This window comes from Parasteatoda tepidariorum, chromosome 2 (genome assembly GCF_982258835.1).
Source record: "Parasteatoda tepidariorum strain Cologne lab strain chromosome 2, Ptep-v5.0, whole genome shotgun sequence".
Lineage (NCBI taxonomy): Eukaryota > Metazoa > Arthropoda > Arachnida > Araneae > Theridiidae > Parasteatoda > Parasteatoda tepidariorum.
The window spans coordinates 947,318-962,439 of record NC_141756.1 but is presented as its reverse complement, the minus strand read 5'-3'; the positions used below and the strand labels follow the sequence as shown (position 1 = coordinate 962,439).

At 31.3% G+C, this 15,122-nt stretch overlaps 1 protein-coding gene across 12 annotated transcripts in view; it reads left to right on the top strand.

Moving 5' to 3' along the window:
* Positions 1–15,122, top strand: part of LOC107453403 (uncharacterized) — a 119,768-nt gene that overhangs the window by 62,822 nt on the left and 41,824 nt on the right. For all 12 annotated transcript variants that reach the window (XM_016070224.4, XM_071177050.2, XM_016070231.4 and 9 more), the window contains exons 3-6: positions 3,994–4,485; positions 4,995–5,359; positions 6,503–9,295; positions 10,188–10,393. In XM_016070224.4, the coding sequence (XP_015925710.2) occupies positions 3,994–4,485; positions 4,995–5,359; positions 6,503–9,295; positions 10,188–10,393 (3,856 nt within the window). The remainder of the gene's footprint in view (positions 1–3,993; positions 4,486–4,994; positions 5,360–6,502; positions 9,296–10,187; positions 10,394–15,122) is intronic.

Genomic DNA, 15,122 nt, shown 5'->3' with positions numbered 1-15,122 from the left:
ATCAATCTAGTTGCAAGAGTTTATTTAATAAAATAAAGCAAGTGTAATTCCCTTGCGCAAAATTCTCTTGTCCTGTGACGAAAAAAAAGGACCACCCTGAATAAGTTTTGATGTAATGATCAGATTTTCTCGTTCTGGGACTCAACCTTAATGGTTCAAGGGGGTGACCTCAAATATGCTAATTGATAAGCGAAAACGATTTTTTTTAGGTTACGAAATCAGGTGAAAAAACGTACTTTCTGTGAATAAACATACCTTTCTTTTGAAGAATTCGGATTTCTGACCCCCCGAAATATGAGGGGTAATCTAGGAAATAGGGTCCCAATAGTTTGGTCAGGAGAGCGCTGCAAAGTTTGGACTGCTAAATGTTAATTTTGCTTTTTGCATATTTCACTATATCTCAAAAACTTTTTATGCTAATTCAAAAAATTTTTGACACACAATTATAAAATTCATTTGTCCAAAAGTAATTCCACACAAAAAAATTTTAAGTAAATATTTATTATTTAATATTATTTTATTTAATATTGGTTGAAAAAAATTTGAATTGTAAGGTATAAAATTTTGTGCATCATTTTGAAGAATATAGTTTTACGTGGCAAAAAACAAAATTTGATCAAAATCGGTCAATAGGTGCTCAGAATTTAAATTTCTGACTTTTTTGAAATTCTATTTCTCAAGAACTATTCGACTAATTTTGCGCAAATTTTGCATTTTCCTACATGAAATTATAATTTCTAAAATTATGCAAAAAATTGTATACCTTTTACAATTCGAAATTTTTTGACTGTTCTTAAATTAAATTAAATGAAAAAAGAAACATTTACTAAAAGTTATTTTTTGCACTGAATTATCTTTGAATAAATGAATTTTATAATTGTGTGTGAAAGTCTTTTAATTCGCTTAAAAAAAGCCCAGGATGCAGCTAAATACACAAAAAAGTAAAATTAACATTAAGGGTCTGAACTTTGGAGCACTCTCCTGACCAAACTAAAGGTGATCGCAACACTCGAACACACCATCTGGGGAGAAGACCAGTTCCATGTCTTTTGCCCTTCTCCTTCTCCTCTTTCCAGTTGTATAGGAATGTACTACGATATTTTTTATTTTTCTTTAAGTTTTTCATTTTAATTAAAAAATTTTTTTTTTCAAATTTCCATCAGGCTTTCTTTTAGAACTATGTTTAATGCAGTTTTTAGTTCCATATAGTTTCCCAACTTAAAGGATTTTAATCTATATGAAAATCAAGACAGAAACTAACGTACTTCCTTCTTCTTTGACTCTCCACACGCTAATGGTGAAAGCATGAGAAGTGTTGCCATAGGTGGAGAGTTCTGCTCTACGCCACCAGTAGTCCATTTCAATTGGGACCATATATCCCTGATTGCGGCTATTCCCTATAATTTGGGGGTCAGAAATCTGTATTTGTCGAAAAAAGGTATGTTTCTTCAGGGAAAGTACGTTTTTGTGTTAGATTTTGTAACTTAAAATATCGTCTGCACTTATTATATAGCATATTTGAGGTCACCCCTTAAACTGTAAAGAATGAGTCCCATAATGTGAAGATCCGATCATTAGATCAAAAGTTATTATTCAGGTTGATCTGTTTTTTATTGTGCACACTGACAGCAAATTAACCGTTTCACCGGTAATTTTTAACAATTATAAGTGCAACGTAACAATTAACTGTTGCACGTATAAGATTATTATAAAAATAACTTTATGTACATTACTAGTTTGGAAGTGTAATGATTATTTTTCAATTATTTAAGTAAATTTGTATCAAATTCCTAGCTACTTTAGATTATTGGTTAATGTGCAAATAACTTACTGCATGCATGTTACATGAGATAAAACTAAAGCAGAGTTTTAATTATTTTTGTATTATTATCATTGTAGTGAATAAAATCATATTTAGAAAAAGAAAAGAAAAACGATACCTTATCACAGGTGTTCCTGTTTCTTTAGCTTGAGTCTTTCACTCTTCTATCCACTCAATCAAAGACTGCACACGCATCTGGAGAAATTTAGCTGCTAAGTGCCTCACAAGGAATATTGTATTATAGATACAATATGGATCGTCATTTTAAAATAATTCAAATAGGATATTTATTTTTTGTTTTTCAATTATTATAACTCATTTCTTTTAGAATTAAATGCCTTACTCTTCTCTTTCAGTATTAAAATGACTTTTTGTAAGATAAATTGAAACCAAATTCGAAACGTGTTACTGATGGACGCTGTACAATAATGTTAAAATTGCCTTTTGTTATTCTTCGACCGTCACTATGTAGATCAACATTAATCATGTTCTGCTAATTGGGAATCTTATCAATGTCCAAAAACTTTAATCTTTATGTCAGATATTAAGTATAATTTGAACCTGTATCATCTCTCAGGCATAATATCCATATTTAAAACATGTCATCTGTAGTAAATATCCGAGACATAGCCTAAATATCCATATCTAGAACTTGGGTATACCTGGACCTCATTAATCGCATTGGCTGGATGTGCAACAGAACACTAGCCCTGCTTAACAATTATGGGATGAGAAAGAGAAATGGATGTCTAGCCTTATTTATCTTTTTACCTAACATTGATGCCCACAGTTAAATGTTTAATATTTACTATTTGAAAAGATAAATATATGCTAATTCCTTACTAATGACATATATTCTGACAATTCTGCTTCCCAGACAAATTACTAAACAATCATTAAGAGAGGTATAAACAAAGACCTCTAAAGCAAACAAACCCTGAATTTTGACAAGTAATGCTGCCGACCGACAGAATGTTACAAGTTTAAAAAATATAAATTTTTTTCTCACTCAGAATGATGCGTAAGAGTTTTAGCACTTGTGTTCCAGTTTAATGCGCATAATTTAATCATAAATAATAGCAAATATACGTACATACATTAAATGTCAAAGTTGGAAAACTTAAAATCAGGTTAAAAATCTGAGCATATTTTACACAAATTGACTTATGATAAACTATTAGAAAAAATACAATTTATTTTTTTCAATAAAATTTTAACAATATTCCGCTTAATAACAATTGTTTGCAAATTTGCTTATTGGTTTGCATTAGCAAATAAATATTGTTTTGCAGTTTTTGTGCTTTGAAATTCTTGATTAGTTGCGGGTATTCTCTCCAATATTTCTTACTTATCATTATCGTTTTTAATCTATCAGTGGACGAAGGCATTAATTCAGATGTTAAAAGAATTGAAAAATGTTGGCATGAGTGTTCCATTCGATATACCCATCATAGAATTCCGGAAGATCTTCAACCGAACAACTTTCTTCTGAAGGGCCAATGTTCCCGTTGGAAACCCTGTTAGACAAGCCTTCCTTATTAAATCGAATTAACAATATATTTTAACTGTTCTGTAGAAATCAAATTCAGAGTTTCCAGAACATTTATTTTTGCTTTTGAAATATCTTGCAAGCCACTGGAATGAAAAAGTAATGATTTTCTAACCAGTTGTTCATTGTAGCGTTTTTTTTTTAAAAAAAGATCAGATTATTCCAAGATTCAAAGGTTGATTGCTGGAAAAAATTTTACTTTCAAATTTAACTCCCATACTTTATTATTACTGTTCCTGTGCTTTCCACATCTCACCACCCTTCTGATTTTGACTCTGAGGAGAAATTCCTTCTCACACACAAAAGGACGATAAGATACGATAGAAATAATATCAAAACAAAGAAAAAAAAAGTACAAAAAACATAGAAAAAGTTTTTGTGAGTTTAATAGAGAATTTTTTTTTTTCATTTCTAATAAAAATGTATAAACCAAGATTTTCTTAAAAAGGGTACTGTAAAATCCAGAAGATTTTAATATTATTCGTATAGGTGATCTTCATGGACCATCAGAAAATGACGTAGGAACTGAGGTTCCACTGTAATAGCAAGTAGTACATCAAACTTAGATGAAGTAGAATTTTCCTTTTTTTTGTTTTGTTTAATTTGTTCTTTGTTATTGCAGTATTCCTCTGCTCAAGAGTGGAATAGCACATTTGACAACAGCAATACTTCTTGGGAGAGTGAATGGCCCCCTCCTTCGAGTTCTCCTTTTGCCAAGCAACCCCAAAGTGGAGGAGGTTATTACAAGCAAAGAAGCACACCTTTATCCTATCATTCCTCCAGCAACGACTGGTCTACAGGTGATTCATCTACCAGTAGTTCTGCTCCATCAAGTTATGGTGGTATGTCTCAGCAGCCAGCATCAAGTGCCTCTTACTATGAGAACAATAATTTCTATGGTGGTTACAATTATGACTCCAATAACCCAGGAGGTTATATGCAACCTCCCTATAGGAGCTCACACCATCCATACCATCATCCTGCTGTGAGGCCATGTGATCCATACAATGGCAACAGAAATCCGTCCAGTTGCCCTCCATCTCAAGTGAAGCAGCCCGATTATAGTCAACGAAATTCAAGATATGGAATGGATAACACTTTCAATAAAATGCAAGTGAGTATGTTTTGTCTTATCTGTAAAAAAATCTTCCGTGGTTTAGTTAAAATATGCTCAGTGTGAAACTGATAAACAAAGCAACCTGACCTTTCGTTGATTGACACCAAGGATAAACAGCAATCTGGCTAGTGGTCCGTACGTAGAGAAGTGAGGAACTGGCAGAAGTAGGTGATAAACAGCAAACCTTTTTTGTTTACTTCCACTTCAAGGTTTTGCTACATTATCATGTAATATCAAAACATTGGTTGATACCATTCAGCAGAAAATTATGCACTTGTAAAAAATAAAAATAATATTAATAACTTTTCTTGTGCTTGTCACTCGTCAGATTTGTTAAAAGGAATATAAGAGGTTTAGAGCATTTAAAATTCTATTTTAAACTTATTATTTAAAAACATATTACAATAAAAATAAATGGTTTGAAATTTTTTAAGCAATAATAAACTGATGCAAATTTGAATTTATTGTTTTTACTGCCAAAGTGTAATATTGTTCTTTTGATCTAGATAAAAAAAGAACCTGAAGACTATGCAGAAACAGAAGGAGATAATTTTACATCTCTTTTTACTAAAAGCTTAACATCCCTGTATTCTGAGGATCCAGATAATGCCTACAGGGAAGAAGGCAAATCCTATGAACCAGATATTATTGTATGCTCACCTACCCCTCCTACTATGTCCAACATGGAGGAGTCATCAGCTAACTATCAACGACTGGCGCCATCTAGTGGGCATTACAACTCCAACCCTGGAAACTATCAAGGGCCAAGAAACAATAATTTTTCTTTCTATGAAAATAGAACTCAGAACTCTGAGCATTCTGCAGATGTAGTTGAACTGGGTTCTGAAAGTGAACGAGCTAATTCATTTAGGTTAGTATGAATTGAATTTTCAGCTGGGAGAATTAACACGAAGAATTATTAATCATTTGTTCAAAACCAATTTTTTTAAAAAAAAAAAATTGTATTTTGAGTACCATTCTATTAAGTATTCCTAGGCAAAACATTGCTTTTATTTGGAAATTTAGCTTTTTGGTTGGCCTAGTCAGTATGAATCAATTCATATAATTAATTTTTATTGGATTCACACACCTTCCAACATTTGAGGATTTTGCATAATAGTGGTTGTGAATTAGTGCAAAATGTTTTAAAACGAATTTAGTTTTTAAAAAAAATTATCAGATTTAAGCACTATTATTTTTCTATCTAGCCATTTTTATATCTGTTTAAATTATTAATAATGTAGTGATGATCAAAGTTATTTTTTAATTCTAATTCAATGAAATATTAATCTTCGCTACACCTAGAAGAAATATTTTCTATAACTACGGAAATTCCTACTGTAGTTGGAGGGTATGGATTCTTTTTATGTCAACTAAAAATGTTCATTTTGTCAAAAACTCACAGAATCTATTTAAATGGGAAAATATGTAAAGGTCAATAGAGGCTATACACTTTGATAAAAGTCAATTTAAAGAGGATTAACACATTACTTGCAGAGATTTATTTTTTAAATGAAATAGAAAGCAGACATGCTCTGTACACATACTTGATTTAAGGTGGGAATTTTCTGCTTTTAGAACGTAAAAGTACTTTGACGCAAAATATAGCACATAACCTCCACTGAACTTTGATGGTACTATCTCATAATACTGCATGAATTGAACCAGGGCTGCTACCTTGCAAAAAAAACTGAAAATTAATTCTCCATTACTTCTCTAAATCAAAGTCACTATTCATCATTTTCTTATTTGTAATCAATCCTGGGTTCAAGTAACTCTGACTTGAGGTACATAAATTAATTATGAAAGTTTCCTTACATAATTCAGTTTTTGCCTTTCTATGAAATTCACTTGCATTCATGAAAGTGGTTGTTAATTTGAAAATTGTAGTAATATTAAATACAATATTTTTCAGTTGTTCTTTTTTACATTAATTTTTTTGGAATGAAGTCATGTTTAATTGTGTTCTAAAGGTCTTTTTTTGTGACTACATTGAAAACTGTGTATTTTTTAGGTATGACAGACCCTCATTTGATGATATGCATTTGTATGCTTCCCCTAATGATACCAAAAATCAGGCTAAGAAACGTAAACTTTCAATGCCAAATATTACTCCTGAAACAGATGGGCGTAGAAAAGCTCCACGTTTGTCATCATTTAAAAGTGATTCACAATGGACACCCAATTCATTCATATTTAGTGATATTCAAGTAAAACGAGAACCAGAGGATGATTATCCAGTTCTTGAAAAAGAATCCCAAAATAATAAATTGTTAATGCAAGATAGCTCATTGAATAGTAATGGAAATAGCAATAATAAAAGTCCATCACAGCAATCAGATCACAAACCAGCGCCTAGAAAAAGAAGCCCTGCAGCCACTTGCTTTGATCGTTTTGAAAAAAAATCAACTCCAACCAATAAGAAGGTGTCTCCTTTATCTCTTTATGCCAAAGTCCAAGATAGCATTGTTTTAAGTGTCAAATGCAGGCGTTACAAGAAGAGAACGAAACCCATTGTTAACAAGGAAGAAGTTGTTTATCCTGGTAGGGAGGAAATCGAAAACTGGAAAAGAACTGGAGCCTATAGTCAAACTCCTGACCATGCTGTTCGTATTTTAATGGGAGAGCTCCTAGAAAGAGTATCTCAAATTGATGGAAAGAACATTACTAATGGACCAGACTTAATGCAGCTGGATCCCCTAAAAGTTCGGGAATTAATTTTTCAATTTTGTCAGAGGTACTCAATTGATTTTAGGGACTTTGAAGATATTAATACTGTCTTAAAGCCTCGAATAGTTCAAGATAAAATGGCAAAAAACTCAGAACGGGCTTCCGCCATCCGAAAAAGGACCAGTAATTCTCCAGTTCAGCAAGAAGCTAAAGAACTGGCTAGTAAAACGACGAAAACAGAAAAGGTTGGCAGGAAAGCTAACAAAGTGGGTCTTAAACCGACGGCAAAAAGAATTTTACGAAACTTACCAGGTCGAGAGCAGTTACCAGAAGAAACACTGGAGACTGAAATTAGACAAAGCCGTAAGCGTACTAAGACTCCCGTTGTTAGAAGGCGGTACTCTACAAGAAGCGCCAAAGATATGAATAGTAAAGATAGCGATGTTGATATTGTTATAGATTCATCTACAGATGGTGAGAGCGAGGCCGGCAAGGAAGCGGAAGTCCCAAAAAAATCTGATAGACTTAAAAATAAGCAACCGGTTGTAGAGAAGCCGGCCAAAGATAAAAGCTCTGATAGAACGGTAAATGTCTTTAAAGAAATGAAAAAGATTGAATCCAATTCGAAATCTAAAGAAAAAAGTAAGGAACGTGAAAAATCTAAAGACTCTGTTAAATTAACTCCAAAAAAGAAATGGTCACGTTCTAATAATGATTCCCGTGGAATCTTGCGTTCATCTTCAATTGAAATTGTTGACATTACAAGAAGTGATTCTTCAAGTCCCTCTGAGCCTAATAAAGATGTGGATGAATCACAAGTTTCATCAAAGCGCATGAAAAAGTTCAATAGGAAATCTAGAAACTCATCAACAGGGTCTAAGGACTCATCTTTAAAATTCATTGACAAATCTGGTTTGGATGGCTCCAAAAAACAACCTAAAGATCAAGATAAAAAGCTTGAACAAAATAAAAGTCGATCGCAAAGTGGAAATAGCATTAAGAACAAAAATAATACTAAAAATTCAAAAGACTATACTAAATTAGTGAGCAATGATGTATCAAATTGTAGTGTAACAAGGAGGAGACGATTTAGATCATCTAAGATTAATGAAATTGAATTTGATATATCTAATAGCAGTTTGAGTAAGATTTCAAAACAGAAAGAATCCAAATCAGCAAAAAATAACGAAATAAATGTTGCAATAGAACATAAAACAGATAGTTCTAAGATGAAAAAAGAAAATCAACAGCCTGATATTAATAAAAAAACTAGCAATTCTCTTCATGCTAAAAGGAAAAATAGTGATGTATTATCTAAATCAAAAAAGGGATCTGAAAATATTGGAGAAAGTGACAAAGTAAAGAATTCTGTTTGTCAAAACAATGCATCAGAAAAAGAAACGACAAAGAATGAAGATGCACAAACTTTAAATAAAAGTCTCAAACTACCTAATACAAAAGCTGATAATTCTAAAACAAAAAAGTCCAATGATGATGATAGGGACAGTTCTCATGATGACATAAAAAATACTGATAAAAAGGATTTGTTGGAAAGTGAAGCAACAGTGAATGGGAAATTGAGTGCCTTGTCAAGGAGTAGCAAAACAAAACCATTGCAAAAGCAAACTGATGAACCTTCAAATGAAGTTGATAATTCTTCCTTTAAATTAGTTTCTAAAATTAAAGAACCTTTATCTTCTGTTTTAAAAGAACCAAAACATATTGTGTTTTCAAACAAAAGAGGAAGTAAAGTTGTACAGATAGCAGTTAATAAACCTGATATCATTAAAAATTCATTTTCTGAGGATACAGAAAACATTAATAATGAAGACAAGGCAGCGAAAAACTCCGCTCAGTTGCAAATTAAAAAATTAACTCGAAGACAAAGCTCTCAACATTCTGATTCTGAACCTCAGGTAGTTCTTATGAAGTTACCCGATGTTCACATAAATTCAGAGAAAAGCACTATTCCACTTGAGTTTTTTGAGCGTTATGTTTCAAAAGAGATTAATAGATATTATGTTCCAGAGGAAGTCAAAAGCAAGAGTTCAGATGACAATTCTAGTGTGGGAAGTCCACCAGAATTGGTGTGTATGGAAGACGTGTGCAAAGATGTCAAGGCGATGGAACAAGACAAGTGAGTTTTTTTTTCACAAAAGAATATCTATTTCATGTTTATGTAAACATTTGGAATGTTGTGTTTAATACATAACTTAAGCTGATTTCATTTGAAATTTTCAAACTTAATTTTTAGGGTTGTTGAAATAAAAAGTAGACAAATGTATCAAGTATACAATAAATCCATAATTGGAGATTATAAAAAAAGGCAAGAGTGCAGTGCAAATTGCCTGTAATTCAGTTTACAATATGAAGAGAATTTAAATTCATGCTAAGAAGGAAGGGTTTATTACAGAACAATATGAGTGACAATGATTTTTGGTGACAAAAAGTTATTGTACCGTTCTTTTACTCAAACAAAGTGTTGCACAGATGTCATAAATTTTACCTCATGAATTCTCATCAATTATTTCATCAACAACTGCAATGAATACATGGGAGATGATGTCATTTGACTGTCCTGGGTCTTGACTGATTTAATTTTAATGTGCGTTGTTCATGAAAATTTTCACACTTTATATTTATAGTTATTTGTCTTAAACAGTGCTTGCCAGGAACAATAAATGTTGGCATCATGCTCACCTTCTATCACTAAAAATCATATTACTGTTTAAACCTGTACATCTTTTCATGACTTTACATTAACTTTAAATGCTCTTATGTGAACTGGTTAATTAGTTATACTCAATTTTCTTTGTGCTTCTGTTATCTCAATTTACAATCCTGAATAGTGGCGCTGCTGTTGCTACTTTGTTTTTGATACTGACGTACATGTTCATGTCCACTTTTCATTTCGGCAACCCTTAAATATTAGTATCCCCAATTTTATATTTTGAAAAAAAATCAATATCCATTTTTTAAAAAAGCAAACAATTATATTATTATTATTATTTTTTTTTTTTGCTTTACAGCATATCTAAAATGAACTTAGACCAAAAAGATGAATTATCATCACCTCTTCCTCTTATACACTGCAATGAACCAATAACTTCTGAAAAGAAAAAATCTAACAAAGGAATGACACCCATAAAGCAGCTGCGTTATTCAGCAGATTCGGAAGATTCAGATTATGGATTGGTCATTGATTTAGATAGGAGGACTTCTGTTGAAGAAGAATGTAAGTTTTTCTTCATCTCTTTATGACTAAAGTTAAATAATGTGCAGCTTTCAGGAGAATTCCTCCAGACATCTGTCTTTCGTTGTGGCAGATACCATGGTTATGAGGAAAAGTTACTTCGAATAGGGGTGTAGGGTAAAAATAGTTTTGTTTGATCTTGGCATAGGTCAGTGTGAGAAAACCAATCCACTCTTTTATTCCTCCATTGCACCCCCATTAGAAATGTTCTCTTGTTACCATAGCAGCAGACAGCTCCAGACTTCTAGACTGGAGGAGTTCTCCTCAAAGCTGCACTATACTGTACATGCATTGATAGTAAACATTAATGTTATTAATTCTTTGTTGAAACTATGCTTTGCTAAAACTTATAAAATAGTTTTTTTTAACCATTGATATTTTATTTGTACATACACTACTATGTTGTTAATAAAACTGTAGATATTTCTAGCACCACTATCTTAATTTTATACATGAATTCACCTGTTGCTGAATTAGTTTGGTCATCTGTAATATTAATTTTGCCCATTATTTTTGCTCAGTAGTAAAATTTTTTGTTGTTGCAATTTTCATCTTTTTCTATTACATTGCAGTATATTGAATTAAACTTGGCATCAATAACAGAAGGATTGTGCTTTTTCTAGAGATGCTTGTCAATATAAATTCTCAAAAAATAAATACCTGGCTGATGCATTAAAACTATAGTTATTGTCAAAATTTTCAAAACTTTAATACATTATAATTTTTTATTACAAAGATCAATTTTTAATTTCATTTCTAACTAAATAGAATTGGACAACACCTGTAAAATATTAAAAATTAGCCCAGTTTCATTATATAGCTTAAGAAAAAATGTGAAGAGAAGAGATAAAATCTTTAATATTATAATTAATACTTATCATAAAATACTTTAAGAAACTGCCTATCACTATTAATATTCATACATTGAAAAACTTTACAGATTGGTTTGTATAATGGTCAGGGAGCTGACCTTGTGTTCGAAAGTTCCTGATTTCAAATTCCACTTTTGGCAAAGGTGTAATTTCTTTCTCTGTGTTTTATATCTGTCTTTCTTATGTTGCTGGTCTGAGGTTGATCCACCTATTTGATACCCACAGAAAAGAGATCCCCGTCAAGTACCACAATGACTTATAGTTACCAAATGTGAAGAGCATTAAAGAAGAAATAAAACATTGAAAAACTTAATTTCTTTTTTCAATTTTTTCTAGTAAGATTTAATAATGAAAAAGTGTGTATGAAATAACTATTTATATATATTTAAAAAAAAAAAAAACTTAAAAGTGCTTACAGATTCAGTTTCCTTTTATATATTAAACTAATTTGTTGCTATATTCAACAGTATCTTCAGTGACATGCAAAGCCAATGAAAACCTGATAACGAGCTATTCTTGTTCTTCTACTGGAAGGGGCTAAAATATTAATATTATTTGCATATTGCTAATTGTCCTGTTATTCTTCTTGTCAATTATTTACATACTAGTTCTATTATTCCACTTAAGTTACAAAAATTAAAGTTTATTAAGAATTAATCATTTAAATTCTGATCATAGAAAGCATGCCCTTATAGACAAAAGCAGGAAGATTATTTTCATCTTTTTCTATTACATTGCAGTATATTGAATTAAACTTGGCATCAATAACAGAAGGATTGTGCTTTTTCTAGAGATGCATGTCAATATAAATTCTCAAAAAATAAATACCTGGCTGATGCATTAAAACTATAGTTATTGTCAAAATTTTCAAAACTTTAATACATTATAATTTTTTATTACAAAGATCAATTTTTAATTTCATTTCTAACTAAATAGAATTGGACAACACCTGTAAAATATTAAAAATTAGCCCAGTTTCATTATATAGCTTAAGAAAAAATGTGAAGAGAAGAGATAAAATCTTTAATATTATAATTAATACTTATCATAAAATACTTTAAGAAACTGCCTATCACTATTAATATTCATACATTGAAAAACTTTACAGATTGGTTTGTATAATGGTCAGGGAGCTGACCTTGTGTTCGAAAGTTCCTGATTTCAAATTCCACTTTTGGCAAAGGTGTAATTTCTTTCTCTGTGTTTTATATCTGTCTTTCTTATGTTGCTGGTCTGAGGTTGATCCACCTATTTGATACCCACAGAAAAGAGATCCCCGTCAAGTACCACAATGACTTATAGTTACCAAATGTGAAGAGCATTAAAGAAGAAATAAAACATTGAAAAACTTAATTTCTTTTTTCAATTTTTTCTAGTAAGATTTAATAATGAAAAAGTGTGTATGAAATAACTATTTATATATATTTAAAAAAAAAAAAAACTTAAAAGTGCTTACAGATTCAGTTTCCTTTTATATATTAAACTAATTTGTTGCTATATTCAACAGTATCTTCAGTGACATGCAAAGCCAATGAAAACCTGATAACGAGCTATTCTTGTTCTTCTACTGGAAGGGGCTAAAATATTAATATTATTTGCATATTGCTAATTGTCCTGTTATTCTTCTTGTCAATTATTTACATACTAGTTCTATTATTCCACTTAAGTTACAAAAATTAAAGTTTATTAAGAATTAATCATTTAAATTCTGATCATAGAAAGCATGCCCTTATAGACAAAAGCAGGAAGATTTATCGTTATAGTCTTATGTTACAAACTCACAAGTCCCGCAGTGGACTGATCGTTAAGACACGGTTCCCAGCAGATCACCGAAGTCAAGCATCACTGACTGCGGTCAGTGTGCGGGTGGGTGATCACTTGGATCAGTCTGCGTAGGGACCGAGGGTGTGCGGTATGGGTCCTCGTTAAACTGTGCTACCGTAAAGTGCTCGACTTCGCGCGTAGGTCGTCGGGCTACCGAAGCGGGGGTGCCATCCCCTCCGCAGACGATCAAAATTGTGATGGCATGTCTTCGGATCATCCTCCGGGATGTTTCCCAGACCGTCGCCAATAGCCCATTGTGCAGCTCTAGTGCGACGTAAATTAACAACAATAACAACAACAACAACAAACTCACAAACTTTAATATTTAATGAATATTAGTTATGATGTTGCATTAGTATAATTTTCTTCTGCTTCTTACACCTCTTCACTGCGTATAGAGGCTTTTATCTCTACCTGTTGAATTTTGATTTCTACTTGATCAAATAATTTTCGCAATCCAAAAGTATCAGAGTTATTTTTTATTGGTATTATATTCAATAATTGGCCTAAATGAGCATTTATAAGCAAGTTTATCTGTCGTAACCGATCTTTCAGCAAATTAAGAGCTGCTTTATAATTATCATCCGTTAAAGAAAATCCCAAAATTGCTTTTGAAGCTGTTCCTCCAACGAAACTTTTTAGATAGATTAGTGTTTCAGTATTTGAAAGATACGGATTTTTATCAATAGATTTTTCGAACTGGCCGATAAATTCCAACCACGAATTTGGATCACCGAAATATTTATTCACAGTTAATTTCGGAAGCTTTATCGTACATTTATTTACTTCTGTTTGATTTACTGTCTGAAAGCTAGTTACACCATTTAAATTAGAACTAGTTGAGAGAGTGGCACTAATTTGTTGAATCTTCTGTTTAATTTTACATTTATAGTTAATCAAATATTCTACATATGTTTCAGAGGATTCAACTTCCTTTTCGATATCTTTAACATCTAGTTCATTAATTAGCTCTTCATTTATTAATTTTATGTTCAACATTTTCTCACTTCATTGTTCTAATGACGTTTCTAATTCATATATTGTCATGTTATCAAAGTTTTAATCTAAGTTAGTGAGAAATTTAGTAGTAGAACTTTTCAAAGCTCTTCTTTTCTTTATAACTTTTTCTATATCCATGATAAATCCAAATATAATATTTCACAATCAAAATTTAACTTACCCCTTTTTCTGGCTCTCTCTTTAATTAAAAAATTTCGATTCTATGCTTATCTTCAGTGCATTGTCCTTCTCAATCCGATGCACCAGTGTGTCTTTCAACTTCAATTATTTTTATCGGGTTGATAATTACACAGAAGATTGGTTAAACTATTAGTCAATTTATCTCGTTTTCTTGAATTACAGGAAAACTACTCAAATACTAAATAACTAGCCAAAGGGGTAAGTAACAAAAAAGGGTATATTATCTTAACATGATGTATACAGGACAATGGGTACTACGACTACATTAAAAAGTGTAGATGTCTTTTTACAAAAATCTTTTATGGCAGTTACGGTTACAATTGACAATTAATGATGCCATATAGTGGTGGTTCAACAAGTATATTTCCACAGCCCCTCTTTCCTTTATATTGGGATCTCCAGTCCAGAGTCTGTTCTTTGAATTTTTCCAGCTTTCTGATTTTGTGTCCAATCCATCGTCATTTGTGTAATCTGATTTTTATTTTTAGTGGATTTTGCTTACTGATTTAGAATAATCTATTGTTAGATGTTTTGTGAAACTGTTTTATATTAAGAATTTTTCTAATACATTTGTTGATAGAAGCCTGCAAATTATTTGTATTTGTTTTCAAGTTTATTATCATAATATGAGTATTTAAATATCTTAAATGAATTGAAATTTTGGATTTAATTAGAACATATGCTATAAAAAACAATATTATGGAAAACAATTATAAAACATAATTAACTATTAAGTTATGTATATTCTATTTCAGACCAATAATCTATGTTTACTTCAACAATAAAAAAAATCATTTTGCAACTGTTTCTCCCCT